This window comes from Trichomycterus rosablanca, chromosome 14 (genome assembly GCF_030014385.1).
Source record: "Trichomycterus rosablanca isolate fTriRos1 chromosome 14, fTriRos1.hap1, whole genome shotgun sequence".
Lineage (NCBI taxonomy): Eukaryota > Metazoa > Chordata > Actinopteri > Siluriformes > Trichomycteridae > Trichomycterus > Trichomycterus rosablanca.
This window is the reverse complement of record NC_086001.1, coordinates 23,871,970-23,894,165: the sequence shown is the minus strand read 5'-3', so window position 1 is coordinate 23,894,165 and position 22,196 is coordinate 23,871,970. Positions and strand designations below refer to the sequence as shown.

Sequence of the window (22,196 nt, the reverse complement as noted above, 5' to 3'; positions counted from 1 at the left end):
TGCATGTCGCAACACACATGGAACACATGAGCAAAGAAGAGTGTAACATTTCTGAAGGCATTGATCTATGCTACTTCTGTTACTATTTGCAATAAAAAAGTGTGCTTACCTTCAACGTGTCTTGCTTCGTTTTCGTTTTGCGACGTTGAACTTGGGTCCATCAGGTCATCAAATGCCAGATACAGTAGTCTTTTGCTAAGTTATCCATGTTTTTGTTTTGATTTTGTAATGTAACTCAGGAAGTATGAAAAGTAAACAAAGATCTTGTCCAGCTACTGGACAATTTATGACCTAATTTTCAGGGCTTGGTATAAGGTGTGAATTCATGCATGCTGCAATTAGTCCAAGTCTAATGTACACGTGTGTGTGTATAAATATTTTTTTACTATATTAAGTAGATTAAATATTCAAATGTCTGTAAACTTTTCTTAGCAGAGGTAAGATCCACAAATGTTATACTTTCCATTAACTTTAAAGAAACCTTTATTTTTCTTGCATGTACTTGATCCTTTATTTAGCTCTGTTTAGACAAGTATGAGGTTTCCTAGGATCACTAATGAAGAATAAATGCATATGGTCATATGTACAATTCAGCTTGGCCACTGCAGAAACTGCTGCATGTGTGTTTCTCAATCAACAACGTAATGAATGGTGTGGGGTGTTTTTTTTTTTCCCTTTTTCCCTCCCCACTTTTATTTTATCCTTCTCCAAAGTTGGTCACGTCTGCCTGTCTGTGTGAACTGGTGAGCCCTGCGACCTCGCCCAGTGTAATTATTTCCTAAGTGCGAGTTAATAAAGAGGTTAAAAAAAACAGTAATAATTCTACCTTCCAGCGTACTGGATACAATACTAACTACTTTTTTCATGTTGTGAGCATATGGTGTGAAAGTTCGACGAGGTCAGAATCCGAACTGGGAAATTGCAGCTCGGGTGAAAATCGCTGCTTAATGCAGATGTCAAAAAGACGTACAGTATATGCGTATGTGTTCAATATGTAGAACGCGGTGATGATGATAAGACCAATGTAAGATCAAGTTAAATGGAACGCGATGCATTTAAGATGTTCCGACCTTTTCCAGACGTCTCTGAGACGTATATGTGCTATCAGGGATGTAACTGTAACGCGTTACATGACTTGGTTACAGATAAAAAGTAATCACGTGACTGTACCGCGTTCCCCCCAACACTGTAGCTGAGAGATACAGGGCTAATGGAGATGTTTTACTGCTAAGCTGCTGTTCAACTCCAGTCCAGTTGGTGACGCTGGTGCGTCTTAAGTTGTTCTGCCAACCGCCATTAAACATCATAAGAAGAACAAGAAGCTGCTGTGTTTGTACTGTAGAGCCTCATCTGTAAGTAAAATATGTATTTAATTATAACCACATTCTAATTAATAATAAAACTAGAGTTCATAATAAAACATCACTGTGAGGATTTGAGGAGCTTTAACTTCAGTTTTATTTAAACACAAACTATTAGCTGCTCCGCTAACTGTTAGCATCACACATGATTCAGTACTGATGAACCGATTCATTGAACCGATGAATCAGTGGATTGTAACGGAGTCAGAGTTTATTCATTATTAAATCTAACATTTTGATATAAACGCGTCACATTTTCAGCTTTGTTTACAGTGTTTAATGTTTGATAGAAACAGCGAGTTCTTGTAGCTTTGTTTACAGGTTGTTTTACAGGTTTATAGTAAAAGTTAAAAGTATTAGTACAGCACTGTTATTGGGAGTGGATGAGAAACTAGATGTAAAGAACATCAGACTTGGGTTGGGCGGTATGACGATATTACCGTATACCGCGGTATTCAAAAACGGTGACGGTATTCAAAAATGGTGATGGTTTATTTTAAATGTGAAGCGCCAAATTTCTGCTTCAGGTTTGTTTACCTTGAAAACTGAGACTTTAGGACATGCGCGCATCCACAGTGAGGGAGGGGTGGGAGGGGTAGGCGGTTGGAGCTCGCTGATTGGCTGTAAGCTGATAACACAGAGAGACGAGTGAAGAGCCACACTGGCTAGCGTTAGCTGTGAGCTAACAAGCAGAAACTGAATAACGGCTCGTCTTTTAATTTTTCAAAATCTAAATTTTTTATCAGTTCAACCGGAAATAAACGCAAGCGCGCGCATGCGCGGACATGTACTTATTTACTAAATATATCTTCAGTGTAAATCGAGCACAAGTGTTGAGAAAAAGGAGCAAACAGTAATAATAACGTTACGCCCAATCCGCTGTTCTGACTCTTGTCTGCCATAGATTTTCCTGCCTATGTAAGAACTATTTTTTCCTAAATAAAAGCGCTATATTAAGAAAAAAGAACGTCTCACCTGTCGTGTAATGTGAATTATAAAATATATAGTCTGGCCCTTTACGAAAGTTAAGTGCACTGTAGGGCGTAGGGAGCGAGTGTGTAGGGAAGAGATCGGATTTGTACCGTTTCCGTGTTCGTGTTTTGCACTGAGCTTGTGTGACATGTAAAGTAGCGTTCTCGTTAACCACTCGAATGTTTGGACTTTGAATTATTTTAACATTATTTTACATCACCGTCATCGCAACATGAACATTTACATTCATATTTTTTGTTACGGTATAGAACTTAATTCTGGATTACAGGCATAACTAATCGTACACGTTCATACACTTTTAAGAAATATCTGTAACTATAGACTAAGCAGTTAACTTTTGAAATATATTGAAGTGTTTAGCCTGCTATTATTCTGTTTTGTGTGGGCAGAGAGAGATTACAATGCCAAAATGTTTGTGTTAAAGTGTAATTGATACACGTGCATTTATACTTATGCGTATTTATTATAGATCAGATAAGATAAGCAATGTTTGACGTTCAGATTGTTAAATCTTTTTATAATAAAACATTGAAATATTGTAATTACACTCAAGTGTGTACACTGTAAAGTTTGTCCGCGACAACCCCCGCCCTTTCTCTTTAATAGGGAATAAAGTACATTTGTCTATCTGTCCGTCTGCCTGTCAGATCTTTTAATAATGCAGTCAGCAGAAGAGGGACACGTCACCCCCATAGATCTACAAAATGAAGGATTCCAAGAGAAACTAATAAAAAAGGAGGATGAAGAAGATGGAAGTTACTTCTGTAAGTAAATGTGGAGCAATTTGCCATGTTAGTACAGTACAGTGTGGTTAGTATAGTAGAAATAATAAGAAAATGTGGATAGTGGGATTAGAACCTGTACTGTACCGTACTGTCCTGTGTATAAGTGCTGATACTTCCAGTCTGGATTAAATCTAAGTAGTATTTATTTGTGGTAACTAAACCCACAACCAGTGTTAATTTTGACAGCAAATTTTGATTTAGTCTTAGTCATAGTCTTTTGACTAAAATGTGATTTAAATTTAGTCATAATTTAGTCATCTGAATTGTTTTAGTCTAGTTTTAGTTGACTAATTGTCATAAGAATATAGTCGACTAAATCTACAGTCGATTTAGTCAACTAAAATACATATTTGTTTGTTAGGATTTTAACGTCATGTTTTTACACATTGGTTACATTCATGACAGGAACGGTAGTTATTCATTACACAGGGTTCATCAGTTCTCAAGGTTATATCAAACACCGTCATGGACGAATTTAGTATCTTCAATTCACCTCACTTGCATGTCTTTGGACTGTGGGAGGAAACCGGAGCACCTGGAGGAAACCCACACAGACACGGGGAGAACATGCAAACTCCACACAGAAAGGACCCAGACCGACCCACCTGGGGTTCGAACCCAGGACATTCTTGCTGTGAGGCGACAGTGCTACCCACTGAGCCACCGTGCCGCCCTAAAATACAGTGTATCACAAAAGTGAGTAAACCCCTGTTGCCGGTGGTTTAGACATTAATGGCTGTATATTGAGTTATTTTGAGGGAAGAATAAATTTATACTGTTATATAAGCTGCACACAGACTACCTTTCATTGTGTCAAAGTGTCATTTTGTCAGTGTTGTCCCATGAAAAGATATACTGTACTTAAATATCTGCAGAAATGTGAGGGGTGTACTCACTTTTGTGATACACTGTACATATAAAGGGTGTAAAATGTAAATGCTTTTTCATCAGTTCCCTTAAATTATTTATTTATTTTTATGTCACTGTGTAGCTTTTATGATTATTAATTTTTGTGTTTTTATTGTATTATACTTGACCGCATTGTAAAGCACTTTGTGGCTTGGTCCTAGAAAAGCGCTATATAAATAAACTTTACTTACTTACTTACTTACTATTTAAGTCATTATATACACTTACACAAAATTAAACATTTTTTAACCAGTTATGGAATATTATTAATGTTTGAAAGTGCAATACGCACAAAAACAGATTTAACCTCTTTCAAACATCTTTATTTACCTGACCTCGCTTATTGAGCATAACAATAACAAAATATTAATGACCAGTAGGCCTAAAAAGTATATGCATTGTTTATAACAAATTGCACATTACATTCTTTATAAAACTGGGTACTGTAAAAGCAGCAGTGCCATTATGTTTCCATTATACTGCCAGCTGTGCCAGATGTCGTTTCAGATTTGTTGTGTTTTTACCCGAGATCGTCGCCCCACATGGTTTACACATCGTCTTGTTTTTCATGACGTTAAATGAGAAATGTGTCCAGATATCGGCTCTCCACTTTCTCCCTGTTGACATTGTGGAGTTAACCTGGTTCCATGAGTAAAGACAGTTCACAGGCTAGTCTGGTCTTCCCGGGTTAGATCAAATGTGTGCGAGTGTGTTCTTACCGCGGTACCGCAAAAGATTAGTACTGATTGGATGGCTACCCGGCTTGTCCCGCCCCTCCACATACGCTAAAGTAGTTCTGATTGGATCTCTTCCTAACTTGTCCCTACCTTCCACAAAACTAAATCAGTTATTGGATGTCGTCCCTGCCAAACATTTTCGTTTTGTTTTTATTCGTTGACGAAAGTGTCGATTCATTTCGTCATAGTTTTTATCCTTTTATGTAGTTTCTATTTAGTTATCGTCTCGTTTTCGTCATGAAAAAAAGGTTTGTTGACGAAAACTATGACGAAAATCATTCGTCAACGAAATTAACACTGCCCACAACCTTCAGTTTCCTCCAGTTGTTGAGTTTCTTCTTCACATATTGATGAATTTCAGGTGAAGGATCTTTAATCCCTGTGGAACACGTCACCTCTGAGGAACACCTCACCCCAGAGGACCAACAGTGTGGAGGTTTCCAGATGAAGCCTGTGAAGAAGGAAGAACCTGAAGATAAAGATGAACTCAGTAAGTAAAAATAACATTTATTATTGAATTTATTTGTGTCTATCACTAATACTAACACTAACAGCACCACTAAACCCTCACAGTCACACAAACGACTCTAATCTCTATTTACACAAATAAAGAAAACCATCGACCCCAACTTGTGAGAATCTGTTCAGCCATGATAATAGAGACAGCAGCTGATCTGGTGTTAAGAACCACACAAACTACAATAATAATAATAGTAATAAGTTTAACTTATATAGCGTCTTTCAGCAAACTCAGGATCGATGTACAATGACAAAACAAACATAACAGAAGGGATCGATTATACATAGATTTCAAGAAGAAAAATGTAAGTATTGTGTATAGAGAAATTCACAGAGAGAAGAGATCCAGCAAAGAGTCGAGCAGAGAGTTCTAGAGTGCCTCCCATAGTTGACAACCTAAAGAAATTAATCATTCATGATGCATCATGGTACAGGACTTTATCATCAGATCTCAGTTTAACATTTACTAACAATCTGCATTATTTATAATGTTATAAATGTATATTATTATTTATAATGTTATAAATGTATTTGATTATTTATAATGTTATAAATGTATTTGATTATTTATAATGTTATAAATGTGTTTGATTATTTATAATGTTATAAATGTATTAATTATTTATAATGTTATAAATGTATTTGATTATTTATAATGTTATAAAAGTATTTATTATTTATAATGTTATAAATGTATTTGATTATTTATAATGTTATAAATGTGTTTGATTATTTATGTTATAAATGTATTTGATTATTTATAATGTTATAAATGTATTTGATTATTTATAATGTTATAAATGTATTTGATTATTTATAATGTTATAAATGTATTGTATTATTTATAATGTTATAAATGTATTTGGTTATTTATAATGTTATAAATGTATTTGGTTATTTATAATGTTATAAATGTATTTGATTATTTATAATCTTATAAATGTATTTGATTATTTATAATGTTATAAATGTATTTGATTATTGATAATGTTATAAATGTATATTATTATTTATAATGTTATAAATGTATTTGATTATTTATAATGTTATAAATGTATATTATTATTTATAATGGTATAATTGTATTTGATTATTTATAATGTTATAAATGTATTTGAATATTTATAATGTTATAAATGTATTTGATTATTTATAATGGTATAATTGTATTTGATTATTTATAATGTTATAAATGTATTTGATTATTTATAATGTTATAAATGTATTTGATTATTTATAATGTTATAAATGTATTTGATTATTGATAATGTTATAAATGTATATTATTATTTATAATGTTATAAATGTATTTGATTATTTATAATGTTATAAATGTATTTGATTATTTATAATGTTATAAATGTATTTGATTATTTATAATGTTATAAATGTATTTGATTATTTATAATGTTATAAATGTATTTTATTATTTATAATGTTATAAATGTATTTTATTATTTATAATGTTATAAATGTATTTTATTATTTATAATGTTATAAATGTATTTGATTATTTATAATGTTATAAATGTATTTGATTATTTATAATGTTATAAATGTATTTTATTATTTATAATGGTTTAAATGTATTTGATTATTTATAATGTTATAAATGTATTTGATTATTTATAATGTTATAAATGTATTTGATTATTTATAATGTTATAAATGTATTATTATTTATAATGTTATAAATGTATTTATTATTTATAATGTTATAAATGTATTTGATTATTTATAATGTTATAAATGTATTATTATTTATAATGTTATAAATGTATTTATTATTTATAATGTTATAAATGTATTTGATTATTTATAATGTTATAAATGTATTTATTATTTATAATGTTATAAATGTATTTGATTATTTATAATGTTATAAATGTATTTGATTATTTATAATGATATAAATGTATTTGATTATTTATAATGTTATAAATGTATTTGATTATTTATAATGTTATAAATGTATTTGATTATTTATAATGTTATAAATGTGTTTGATTATTTATAATGTTATAAATGTATTAATTATTTATAATGTTATAAATGTATTTGATTATTTATAATGTTATAAAAGTATTTATTATTTATAATGTTATAAATGTATTTGATTATTTATAATGTTATAAATGTGTTTGATTATTTATGTTATAAATGTATTTGATTATTTATAATGTTATAAATGTATTTGATTATTTATAATGTTATAAATGTATTTGATTATTTATAATGTTATAAATGTATTATTATTTATAATGTTATAAATGTATTTATTATTTATAATGTTATAAATGTATTTGATTATTTATAATGTTATAAATGTATTATTATTTATAATGTTATAAATGTATTTATTATTTATAATGTTATAAATGTATTTGATTATTTATAATGTTATAAATGTATTTGATTATTTATAATGATATAAATGTATTTGATTATTTATAATGTTATAAATGTATTTGATTATTTATAATGTTATAAATGTATTTATTATTTATAATGTTATAAATGTATTTGATTATTTATAATGTTATAAATGTATTTGATTATTTATAATGTTATAAATGTATTTGATTATTTATAATGTTATAAATGTATTTGATTATTTATAATGTTATAAATGTATTTGATTATTTATAATGTTATAAATGTATTTGATTATTTATAATGTTATAAATGTATTTGATTATTTATAATGTTATAAATGTATTTGATTATTTATAATGTTATAAATGTATTTGATTATTTATAATGTTATAAATGTATTTGATTATTTATAATGTTATAAATGTATTTGATTATTTATAATGTTATAAATGTATTTGATTATTTATAATGTTATAAATGTATTTGATTATTTATAATGTTATAAATGTATTTGATTATTTATAATGTTATAAATGTATTTGATTATTTATAATGTTATAAATGTATTTGATTATTTATAATGTTATAAATGTATTATTATTTATAATGTTATAAATGTATTTATTATTTATAATGTTATAAATGTATTTGATTATTTATAATGTTATAAATGTATTTATTATTTATAATGTTATAAATGTATTTGATTATTTATAATGTTATAAATGTATTTATTATTTATAATGTTATAAATGTATTTGATTATTTATAATGTTATAAATGTATTTGATTATTTATAATGTTATAAATGTATTTGATTATTTATAATGTTATAAATGTATTTGATTATTTATAATGGTATAAATGTATTTGATTATTTATAATGGTATAAATGTATTTGATTATTTATAATGGTATAAATGTATTTGATTATTTATAATGTTATAAATGTATTTGGTTATTTATAATGTTATAAATGTTTTTGATTATTTATAATGTTATAAATGTATTTGGTTATTTATAATGGTTTAAATGTTTTTGATTATTTATAATGTTATAAATGTATTTGGTTATTTATAATGTTATAAATGTATTTGGTTATTTATAATGTTATAAATGTATTTGGTTATTTATAATGTTATAAATGTATTTGATTATTTATAATGTTATAAATGTATTTTATTATTTATAATGTTATAAATGTATTTGGTTATTTATAATGTTATAAATGTATTTGGTTATTTATAATGTTATAAATGTATTTGATTATTTATAATGTTATAAATGTATTTGATTATTTATAATGTTATAAATGTATTTGATTATTTATAATGTTATAAATGTATTTGATTATTTATAATGTTATAAATGTATTTGATTATTTATAATGTTATAAATGTATGTGATTATTTATAATGTTATAAATGTATTTGGTTATTTATAATGTTATAAATGTATTTGGTTATTTATAATGTTATAAATGTATTTGTTTATTTATAATGTTATAAATGTTTTTGATTATTTATGATGTTATAAATGTATTTGGTTATTTATAATGTTATAAATGTATTTGGTTATTTATAATGTTATAAATGTATTTGGTTATTTATAATGTTATAAATGTATTTGATTATTTATAATGTTATAAATGTATTTATTATTTATAATGTTATAAATGTATTTATTATTTATAATGTTATAAATGTATTTTATTATTTATAATGTTATAAATGTATTTGATTATTTATAATGTTATAAATGTATTTTATTATTTATAATGTTATAAATGTATTTGATTATTTATAAATTTATAATGTTATAAATGTATTTATTATTTATAATGTTATAAATGTATTTATTATTTATAATGTTATAAATGTATTTTATTATTTATAATGTTATAAATGTATTTGATTATTTATAATGTTATAAATGTACTTTATTATTTATAATGTTATAAATGTATTTGATTATTGATAATGTTATAAATGTATTTGATTATTTATAATGTTATAAATGTATTTGATTATTTATAATGATATAAATGTATTTGATTATTTATAATGTTATAAATGTATTTGATTATTTATAATGTTATAAATGTACTTTATTATTTATAATGTTATAAATGTATTTGATTATTTATAATGTTATAAATGTACTTCATTATTTATAATGTTATAAATGTATTTTATTATTTATAATGTTATAAATGTATTTATTATTTATAATGTTATAAATGTATTTTATTATTTATAATGTTATAAATGTATTTGATTATTTATAATGTTATAAATGTATTTGATTATTTATAATGTTATAAATGTATTTGATTATTTATAATGTTATAAATGTATTTGATTATTTATAATGGTATAAATGTATTTGATTATTTATAATGGTATAAATGTATTTGGTTATTTATAATGTTATAAATGTTTTTGATTATTTATAATGTTATAAATGTATTTGGTTATTTATAATGGTTTAAATGTTTTTGATTATTTATAATGTTATAAATGTATTTGGTTATTTATAATGTTATAAATGTATTTGGTTATTTATAATGTTATAAATGTATTTGATTATTTATAATGTTATAAATGTATTTTATTATTTATAATGTTATAAATGTATTTGGTTATTTATAATGTTATAAATGTATTTGGTTATTTATAATGTTATAAATATATTTGGTTATTTATAATGTTATAAATGTATTTGGTTATTTATAATGTTATAAATGTATTTGATTATTTATAATGTTATAAATGTATTTGGTTATTTATAATGTTATAAATGTATTTGGTTATTTATAATGTTATAAATGTATTTGGTTATTTATAATGTTATAAATGTATTTGATTATTTATAATGTTATAAATGTTTTTGATTATTTATAATGTTATAAATGTATTTGGTTATTTATAATGTTATAAATGTATTTGGTTATTTATAATGTTATAAATGTATTTGGTTATTTATAATGTTATAAATGTATTTGATTATTTATAATGTTATAAATGTATTTGATTATTTATAATGTTATAAATGTACTTTATTATTTATAATGTTATAAATGTATTTTATTATTTATAATGTTATAAATGTATTTATTATTTATAATGTTATAAATGTATTTTATTATTTATAATGTTATAAATGTATTTTATTATTTATAATGTTATAAATGTATTTGATTATTTATAATGTTATAAATGTATTTGATTATTTATAATGTTATAAATGTATTTGATTATTTATAATGTTATAAATGTATTTGATTATTTATAATGATATAAATGTATTTGATTATTTATAATGTTATAAATGTATTTGATTATTTATAATGTTATTAATGTATTTGATTATTTATAATGATATAAATGTATTTGATTAATTATAATGTTATAAATGTATATTATTATTTATAATGTTATAAATGTATTTGATTATTTATAATGTTATAAATGTATTTGATTATTTATAATGTTATAAATGTATTTGATTATTTATAATGTTATAAATGTATTTGATTATTTATAATGTTATAAATGTATTTGATGATTTATAATGTTATAAATGTATTTGATTATTTATAATGTTATAAATGTGTTTGATTATTTATAATGTTATAAATGTATTTGATTATTTTCTGCTTCAGAACTGAACAAGGATTTCTGCTGCTCCTCGTGTCCACGTTCCTCTACAACCCAAAATCAGCTCCACAATCACATCAAGAGCTGCAACCATGATAAATATGAGACTCTGGTGAAGATTAAGACTGAACATGAGGATCTGACGCCCACCAGAAGCTCCAGTAATCAGCAAACGTCCTCTGGTACTGTCAGCATTAACACCTCTCTCAGTCCCACACAGGAAGAAGGAAACGTCTGCTCACAGTGTGGGGAAGAGCTTCAGGTGCCTGAGTGCTCTTAAAATACACCAGCGCATTCACACTGGAGAGAAACCGTATCAGTGCTCACAATGTGGTAAGAGCTTCAGTACCCAGGGTACTCTCAAAATACACCAGCGCATTCACACTGGAGAGAAACCGTATCAGTGCTCACAGTGTGGAAAGAGGTTTATTACACAGGGTAATCGCAAAATACACCAGCGCATTCACACTGAAGAAAAGCCGTATCAGTGCTCACAGTGTAGGAAGAGTTTTACTACAGAGAGTAATCTTAAACAACACCAGCACATTCACACTGGAGTGAAACCGTATCAGTGCTTACAGTGTGGAAAGAGTTTTAATTGTCAAAGTTATCTCAAACAACACCAGCACATTCACACTGGAGTGAAACCATTTCAGTGCTCACAGTGTGAGAAGAGTTTTAATAAACAGAGTAAACTCAAAATACACCAGCGCATTCACACTGGAGAGAAACCGTATCAGTGCTCACAGTGTGTGAAGAGTTTAATTACACAGGGTAAACTTAAAATCCACCAGCGCATTCACACTGGAGAGAAACCGTATCAGTGCTCACAGTGTGGGAAGAGTTTTAATACACAGAGTAAACTCAAAATCCACCAGCGCATTCACACTGGAGAAAAACCGTATCAGTGCTTACAGTGTGGAAAGAGTTTTAATGGACAGAGTGGTCTGAAAAGACACCAGCGCATTCACACTGGAGATAAACCATATCAGTGCTTACAGTGTGGAAAGAGTTTTAATACAAAGAGTGAGTTTAAAATACACCAGCACATTCACAGTGGAGAAAAACCATATCAGTGCTTACAGTGTGGAAAGAGTTTTATTACCCAGAGTAATCTCAAAATACACCAGCGCATTCACACTGGAGAGAAACCGTATCAGTGCTCACATTGTGAAAAGAGTTTTATTCAAAAGAGTAATCTCAAAAAACACCAGCGCATTCACACTGGATAGAAACTGTATCAGTGCTCACAGTGTGTAAAGAGTTTTGAAAGACAGAGTGATCTGAAAATACACCAGCGCATTCACACTGGAGAGAAACCATATCAGTGCTCACAGTGTGGGAAGAGTTTTATTTATCAAAGTGATCTGAAAAGACACCAGTGCATTCACACTGGAGTGAAACCGTATCAGTGCTCACAGTGTGAGAAGAGATTTAATCAACAGAGTAATCTCAAAAAACACCAGCGCATTCACATTTTACAGAAAGGATGCTCACAGTGTTGGAGCGGCTTTGCTCATTTATCAGCACCTAGACACAAGTGTGACTCATCAGATTGTACCAAACGAGTGAGTGTTGAGGAGAAATGGTTAGCAATGAATGAATTATACTGTGTAATTAAAAGGTAATTAATTACACCGTAAACATGAGTAAGTAAATAGTAATAATAAAAGTATAAATCTTTAGGTTAAACTATTACTATTATTCGTCTGCGTCCATTCCTTTCTCCTAGAAGTGCACTCTAAAAAATGATTCATGGTGTTAGTAAATAAAACATAATAAAACAAGTCAATTCAACATTAAAAAATATGTTTGTTACATTTTTTTGAAATTGTAAGTTCAGACAAATTTAAAATGTATTTTTGGTTTGGATGCATTTTTTAATCCTTTTTGAATGCAAAATTTTGCATCAGCACAACAACGGACACATTTTGAGTTGAACCAACGAAAATATTCGCGCCGCCGGAACTAAGAAAAAAAGAGCAATTGTGCACAGCTCTCCTCTTCCCCCCCCCTCCTCATTATGGAGACGGACGTATTCGCATTTTCCGCTTGTACCTGCTATTACAAGGGACTGTTTTCATACTGAGAGTAAGTCTATCACCCTTTATAAACGTCATATTTCAGAGTAGATAAGTAGATTATTATAGCTCGCTAGCAGGTCTGTCGTTACAGGAGGCTTAGCTAAGCTAGGTTAAGCCAGCTTGAAGTTCAGTCAGAGAGAGCCAGTGTCAATGTCTAAGACACAAAGAAAAAGTAATATTAATACGGGTTTCTGTTAGGAGATTTAAATGTTTTAGCTCGAACTGCTGAATAAACGACTCTATCGCTTGTCGCTGATGAGGTTCGTTGTAGCAATCCGTTAACTCTAGCTAGATTATTATTTTCACAGGCTACGTATAACTATTTGCAAGGGGGTTCTTCTTTAAAATTGTATTTCCAACTGTATATATTTTTGTGTGTATTTTGTGCTGCATCTAGCTAGCTTTGCACCAAGCTATGGCTGTGTTTCGCACAATTGATAATTATGCGTAAGAATTATTTAGCCATGTAGTGCTAGCTAGCTAACGTATAGCTAGTTACGTTGGCTGACAAGGAAAAGGGTGCCATTTTAGTTGAGCTAAAGTGTACAATATATGGCGATTGCCCATTTCATGTTGGTTGGTTAAAATACAGAAAAATTTGTCAAACATTTAGAAATGCATTGGTTCTGTAAAATTTGCAAATTTAAAACCACAAATAAGACTGGGCTCTTAAAGCATTATAGGCTACGGCATTGGCATAGTGGTCAAACCTTGCCCTGTCTTTACTGGGAATGTTACTGCTCATTTAGAACATGGGGCAGCCTTAAAACGCATGTGTCAAGAGACCATTCGACACAATTAAAACGAAAAGAAGTGTTAGCATTTAAATGTCCAAGTTGTACATTAAATACCATTTCCACAGAAAAGGAGTTCTTTGAGCACATTGGTCACCATTTAAAAAAGCAAGAAACTATCACATGTGTGTTTGAGAATTGTCACTTAAGAACAAACATTTATGGGACATATGCATCGCACAGAAGCCGGAAACACAATCCTCACTCGTTGTGTGACATCAAGGGTGAGTTTTTACAGAGGAAAATAGTGAACCCTTTAAATACAGGGGACGATCTTGATGAAGATGATGATGCAGATGATGATGATGATCAGAGTGCAGAGGTGGCTGGAGTAGAGGCTGAAAATGAAACGAGAGAACTACCCAACTTGATTGAAAAGAACCTAAATAAATTGGAAAGTTTATTTAATGTACCTAATAGGTGTATTGATGAAGTGGTGGAAGAACTAAATTTCATTTCTCGTTCAGCTTCAGGTCTTGTTATAAGAGAGATTTTACAGTCATGTTTAAACAAGCACAGTTGTCAGGTAGATGGTCGAATAATTTCAGAGATTGTGACACAAATCTGTGAATCCAATCCTATTAGCTTAGCACTGGGGACTGATGGCCCTCTCTCCACTTCCTACAAACGAAGGGAGTATTTTAAAGAGCATTTCTCAGTGGTGGAGCCCATTGAATATGTGCTCAATGACCGTGAGCGGAGAAGCTTCCAGTATGTACCTATTCTGAGGTCCTTACGTGAGGTTTTGAACAAGAAAGAGATCCAGGACTTCATCCTTAACAGTGGGAAAGAAGTACAAGCCGGCACTGAAGCACAGTACAAGTCTTTTCAGGATGGCACATACTTTAAAGCCAACAAACTGTTATCAAGATATGACCCAGCCATAAGTCTCATGTTATTTGTAGATGATTTTGAAATCTGCAATCCACTTGGAACATCCAGGAAAAAGCACAAAATTACTGCTCTGTACTGGGTTTTAGCAAATGTGCCACCTTTGCTCACTCACATCAATCTACTTATCGATTCTCTGCAAGACAGATGATATAAAACGATTTGGATATAGTGCAGTGTTAGAGCCCCTACTGAAAGATCTTGTGACCCTAGAAGAAGAAGGAATTTACATATCTTCTTTAAGCAGACAGGTCAAAGGTACTGTGTTTTGTGTCGTTGCAGACAACCTTGGCGCTCATTCTATTGGAGGATTCGTTGAAAGCTTCTCTAGTTCACATTGCTGTCGGTTCTGTCTTGGAGAAAGGTCACAGTTCAAGGTAATTGAAGTTAGAACAGGAGCATTTTCTCCTAGGACAAAAGAAGACCACAGAGTCCATATCCAGACTGCACAGGAGTCTACTGGTGTGTCTAATTGATTTGGAGTAAAGAGACAGTGTCCACTAACAGAAAAGCTACAACATTTTGATGTGTTAACAGGCTACCCACCTGATTTGTTACATGACCTTTTCGAAGGTATTGTACCAATGGAGTTAGCCTTGTGCCTTGATGCTTTAATTAGAGCAAAGTATTTCACTCTTGAATAACTGAACAAATTAATCAGAGATTTCCCATATAGGTGGGCAGATAAAAAGGATGCACCACAGCCGGTTCCTCTAAATTTTGCTTCAAAAAGAACTGTCAGTGGGAATGCCCATGAAAACTGGACTTTGCTGCGCCTCCTTCCCCTCATTGCTGGAGCAAAAATACCAGAGTGTGAGCCAATATGGCAGGTTCTTTTGAACCTCAAGGAGATAGTTGAACTGGTTCTGTCTCCAGTTCATACTGAGGAGACTATTTGTTTTTTAGACAGTAAAATTTCAGAGCATCGGCACAGATTCCTTGAAGCCTTCCCCCAGAGTGGTCTTATTCCGAAACATCATTTTGTAGAACACTATTCACAGCTGATTAGGAATTTTGGTCCACTTGTGTCATTTTGGACAATACGTTTTGAAGCAAAACACAGCTTTTTTTAAACGTGTTGTTAGACATACCCACAGCTTTCGAAACATCTTGCTGTCTCTCTCAGTGAAACATCAGTTAATGGTTGCATTTCATTTGCATGAAAGTAATATCGAGCCTTCTATACGGGTAACCAAGCTGTCAACAGTGGATTTGAGTGTTCTGAAGGAAGACATTAAGGAAGCATTGGAAAGAAGATTTCCTGGTGAGTCATGTGTTCAGATGGCTAACACAGTGTGTTACTATGGCACTACTTACTCAATTGGAATGATCCTGGCTAATGGTTCGACAGGTGGACTACCAGATTTTGGAGAGGTAATTCAGATTGTTGTTGTTAAAGGAAAACTTGCATTCATTGTAAAATGTTTGAATGCTTGGTACGTGGAACATCTGTCAAGCTACGAACTTGAAAACACCAGAACAGTTAAAGTTCTTAATCCATCGGAGTTGTCTGACATATTCCCTTTAGCAGCATATATAATCGAAGGGAAACGTTTTGTGACTCTAAAGCACTTCATTTACTTACCATAAATGGCTCAGTAGTCCACCTTCGATGTATCTGATTCATGCTAGTGATGTAAGGAATTTTCACTGGGCTCACACCCATTTATTGTGAAATGCTTAAAATGTCATATGTGGCAAATAAATTCAGTTATTACATGCACTCAAACTATAGTTGGAAATAACTTAAGGAGTTGTTTTCTGACGAGAGCCTGGCTTTGGACTAAATTTCCCCTTTAACAGAGAAACTCCATTCAGAATATTGTGTAGTTCAGGGCTAGAACAAGAACAAGAAACATACAGTAAATCCAGATGTTTTATTGTGGGCTCTGCAAAACTCGGCCTTGTTAACACTACATAACAAAAATAAATGTAAGTTGGTTTAAAAATAGACTCTACACTCTAGTTTAAAACAAGATTTTGATGTTGATTCAGCAGTTACTGTACTTTAGTGATTGTTTTTCACACACATACACACACACACACTTGAAATTTCAGTTTCTCTGGTTTTACTTTTTCTGGGAACATTTTTGTTAAATATTTCTTAGTAAAACCAGAGTGATAAATTTTTATGTACTTTGATGTAATCTGTTATGTCTTTTTAGTTTGATGCTGCAATGTCTCAGCCTGCTAAACTTCGGATCATACTTCAAGACCATGACATTCGTAGACTGGAGTTACCTTCTGGAATCCCCGATACTGTAGACGAACTTCATTCTCTTGTGCAACAGACATTTCAGATTGAGGGTAGTTTCACTTTGCATTTTAAAGATGCTGATTTTGGAGAGTATTTTTCTCTAAATTCAGTATGTGATGTCAAGGACAAAGACACACTTAAGGTGGTCCATGTTTTTGAATCCCCCATGGTCATCTTGACTAATCTGGACAGCTCCTGCCCAAGTGGAACAGAAAGTGCCATTTATCCTCAATCTGACAGTTGCTCATCTGGATCCCAAGATACAGTGATTCTCTCATCACCTGAGCATATGACACACCGCTCTCAGTGCTGGCCTGTGGAATTTACAATACCTCGTTTCGCCTACAACACAGAACTTGTGCTTGCATCAGGTAATGAGGCTTTCGAGAAGGAGGGAATTCTTCTGAGTCCTACCGCAATTCTTCCTGATATGCTTGAGAAGTTGGCCGAAACCATTTATCAGTATGTTGCCTATCCTACAAGTGTGCAATTAAACCATGTTGCAGAAGCATTGATTCAAAAACATCCTTGTCTGAGAGAACCAGGTTCATTTAACAGATGTTATGGATGGCAGCAGAGACTGAAATATAAAATAGCTAATTACAGATGCAAACTTCGAACACTTGGGTGCCCTGAGCTTGTAGTGAACTCTCTGAAAAAGAAGCGAGCACATGAGATGGCAGCTGCAAAAAATGTAAAGAAGCCAAGAAAGGCAGAGGTGAATTACTTGCCGCCTCACCCACAAGGAGAAACAGAAGAAAGTTTGGAGCAAGTCAGACTGGACCTCTTGAGTGAAGTAAAGAAGAGGACTAACTCTAATATCATCAGTGAGAAAATGGCAAGGACATTCTCCATTCGCAGACAGGAAGTTGTCAACCTAGCCCCACATGTCGATGTTTTCAAAGAACGCTGGCCTGCCCTTTTTGATGTCATCCAGGTGAGTGCCTTAATGGAATACCTTACTAGTTCTCAACCCTAGTCCTACAATAGTCTCTTGTTTTGCACATTTGAGTGTTTTCTGGTGGGAAAACACAAAAAATGCATGGCAGAGAGTACTCCAGGACCAGGATTGACAGCCACAGGAATAGTTGATGGGTATGTTTAGTGTTAAGTGAAAGCATGTTTTATTGTGTGCCCTACAGATACGTGAAGAGTTCAAGAGAATAACCACAATCAACCTTGAGGCATCTTTCATGGCGAAGCTTGATCAGTACTGCCCAAAACTGATGAACTTGGTGTCATCAAGAGGAGGGGCTGCAAAAATGAAGATTCAGCAAATAAAGGACACACTTCTTGAGGTATTCTTATCATTCTAATCTTAGAATAGAAAAAAATGGAGATTGAGCTAATTGAGCTAATGCTTGAATGAATAAACTGTGTTTGTTACATTGTACACATTTGGTCCAGTTAGTTCTGGTTTCACACTGCAGTTTAGTGAGCAGACTAAAGAACTTTACTACACCCTGTCATCATCAGCTACGTGGGCTGCGTCTTTCTATACTTCATATAAATTGGTTTGTAGAATGTTATGAGTTCAGCAAGTTGCTTTGATGTTGTGACAAATTCTAGCTCTGTCAGAATCCGACTCCCCTTCGCTGGCATGCGCACCCCACAACAGAATTGAGTGTAACAGATTATCCTCAGATTCCTTTTATCTCTGTGTATAAATAAGGGTTAATCTACAGTTACAGTAAATAAATGAATTCCCACTGCAAGCGTTTGTGTCCATATTGCTGTGCGGCACGCCTGCACGCCAAGGGGAGTCAGATTTCACCAGTTCTTTTTCCTCTGGTTTGTTTAAAGACTGTCTCAGCTTCCTGTAATTGGCTAGGCGAACCTGACCATGGTTTAGTAGATCCGGACCAAGACCACCTCTTTTGGTCAGACCAAACTCTGGTCCTTTGTTCCAGACCATGGTTTGTGGCCCCTTTCACACCTGACACTTTGGTTCGGACCAAACTGAAAAGTCAGAAAGTCCGGACCAAAGGAGGTAGGTGTGAAAGCTCCTTTAGTAATAAGTCTAGCTGTCACAAGTCCACTCGTATCCTATGAAGTCCTGTCACCATTTCCCAGGATTGATGTTATCTGACTTTTTTCTTTACCAGCAATTCAACCCTGACTCGTCATCGATTGTAGTGCAACGTTATTCTTTTTCAAATTAATTATATGTTTAACATGTTTTTCAGGATAACACGATTGAAAGACGCAGAGAAGTTGCAATCCGTTGCATGGTGGTTTACCTCGGTGAAAAGGAAGAGGATCTCTTCAAGGAATACTTGGTGGGCAAAATGAAATTGCTGTCTACTTTTAAACACTACACTAACTACAGCAATATTGAAACTGAAATATTGGGTCTGAATTTTTCTATAAGGATGCTGAAGCTCTGAACAGACATCTTGCTGGGGAGGTGATGAAGATCATGGTTAACAAAGCTGCCAGTACATCTGACCCAGCCAGTGCCACTATCGTGATAGAGGGAACAGAAGTCCTGAGGGGACTGGATCTACCAAGGGCTTGTGCCTTGCTGATGGGTCTTATATATGCCCTTAATCTCAGCTACCCAAGACAACTGAGGCATACCTTTGAAGTTTTTCAAAAGTTACTCCTCGAACTGGATGGACTGAAAGCTAGTCCAAAAGTAATGTCTCTTAAACAAAAGCTGCTCTCATAAAATATAAGAATTGTTGAAGTGTAGATGTACTGTGAACACATCTGACTGTTCTGTTCTCAAAATAAAAACTGTACATACTTTACTGCAAAGTAAGACTATTCATTTTGTCTAAACTTGGCAGTGATTAATAGTTTTGTTACATACTGATTTCTAATGAAAGAATACAATACATGCTTAAAATCCAGTCCAGTTCAGTTCAATGGACCTTTTATGTATATGTTGAACTAAGATGACTAAATATTGTTGAGTTGCTGTATGGTGAGTATTGTTGATTCAAGAGATGGTTTAACTATGTAACCTTGCCCAAGCATTTTTAAATGAAGGGTAAAAGGGGTTTACTTCAGTAATGTTGTCTGTTAACACATGTCCTCTGATCTACAAGAGAACAGTTTGGTGGGTTCAATGCCTTCTTTGCAAATTGCACAGAGTAGGTTTTTTTTGGTTTTTTAATTTTGGTGTAAGAGACATGTGAATTATCTGACACAGCAAATTTGCCAGTGTTAAATCAATGCTGTTGGTGTTAAATTAAGATTAACTTAAATTCTGACACTCAGTGTTAATTTAATAGTGTTTATTTACCACTGGCAAATATGCTGTGCAGTGTTTGGTTCTCAAAACCTAAATGTTTGTATAATGCATATTCACTGCACTGGTATGTTCTGTTAACAGCTGTGTTCTGATCCACAAGATAACTTGCACAGAGCAGATTTATTTTTATTTTATTTTTTTGTCAAGCATCTATTCTTAAGACAGTTTTGCTCTCAAATTCAAATTGTTTGTAGGATTGTTTAATCCTTTGTTTCGCTACACTTGCTGTATCCAGCATTTTCACTTCTTTTAACAGCTGTTATCAGCTAGAATATTTTATTTTGTACTATGCAGATTTTTATTATTGTGCAACAGTTTTTATGCACCACTTTCAAACCAATAATAAAAGGTGGTGGTCTTTATTTGCCCTAATATCTGGAAAATCTTGTATTAATTGGGTAGGCTCAAATTAATGGAGATTTTTAAAGTTTAATTAAATTACGTTGGTAGAACTTAATTTAGTTGTGTTTATCAAAAAAACAATGAGATTAATATTAAGTAGGTTCAAATCAATCAATCTTTATAATGTTCAATAAAATTATGTTAGTGGAACTTAATTTAGTTGTGTTTATCAAACAAAACAATGGGATTAATATTAAGTGAAACAACTTTAAAAAGTTAAGTTAGTCCAACAATGAAAGGCTCATAGCTTTTACTCAAAAACATTCTAGTTGGGATTACTTAAAAAGATACATGCAAATTGTTACATCAATTTTTTAAAGTAGATCCAGTATATTATTTTTTAGAGTGTGCTGATGTTCTTGTTCATGCCCTGGTCACATCTCGAATTGATTATTGTAACTCTCTCCTTTTTGGTCTACCTCATATGGGAGCTAGAGCTTTTAGCTACTCTGCCCCACATCTCTGGAACTATCTCCCTCCTGACATTCGCACCATTGATTTAATCCCTAGTTTCAAAACATATTAAAACGTATTACTTTAAACTCGCCTACCCTTAATCTGTGTAATTAATTACTGTGGTGTTAAAAAAAAATAGCAGTCCAACACCATTAACTTGATAAATCACTGTTTTTAGTAGAAGTGATATTTCTACATAGCAAAAAATTTACTTGAAAGTATAGTAGAGTAATGAAAACAAAACAAACCCAACAATTAGGACATGCATCCCACTCATTCTGAGTAATTGAAGCATTGATTGAAAGGGGGTTGTTCAAAATAATAGCAGTGAGGAGTTCAATTGGTGAAGTCATTCATTCTGCAGAAGAACGGGTGTCAATTCTGGCCCTTATTTAAGGTAGGAGGGTGGCAAATGTTGCACAGCTTGGTCATAGCACATTTCCTTTTGAAATACTGGGTAAAATGGGTTGTTCCAGACATTGTTCTGATGAACAGCGTACTTTGATTAAAAAGTTGATTGTAGAGGGAAAAAACATACAGAAAAGTGCAGCAAATTATTGGCTGCTCAGCTAAAATGCCTTAAAGTGACAACCAAAACCTGAAAGACGCAGAAGGAAGCGTGGAACTACTGTTCGAATGGATCAGAGAATAGCCAGAATGGCAAAGGCTCAGCCAATGATCACCAACAGAAAGATCAAGGAACATTTGAAGTTA

The 22,196-nt window shown here is 31.4% G+C and overlaps 2 protein-coding genes across 2 annotated transcripts in view; one reads left to right on the top strand and one right to left on the bottom strand.

Moving 5' to 3' along the window:
• LOC134325935 (zinc finger protein 135-like) overlaps positions 1 to 22,196 on the bottom strand; it is a gene marked incomplete at its 5' end in the record, with an annotated part of 104,801 nt that overhangs the window by 61,924 nt on the left and 20,681 nt on the right. The window lies entirely within an intron of this gene.
• Positions 14,941 to 20,105, top strand: LOC134325917 (sterile alpha motif domain-containing protein 3-like). The gene is made up of 5 exons (XM_063008118.1): positions 14,941 to 15,485; positions 17,274 to 18,302; positions 18,508 to 18,663; positions 19,552 to 19,644; positions 19,737 to 20,105. The coding sequence occupies exons 1-5, from the start codon at positions 15,201 to 15,203 to the stop codon at positions 20,034 to 20,036; spliced, it is 1,863 nt and encodes a 620-aa protein (XP_062864188.1). The 5' UTR covers positions 14,941 to 15,200; the 3' UTR covers positions 20,037 to 20,105.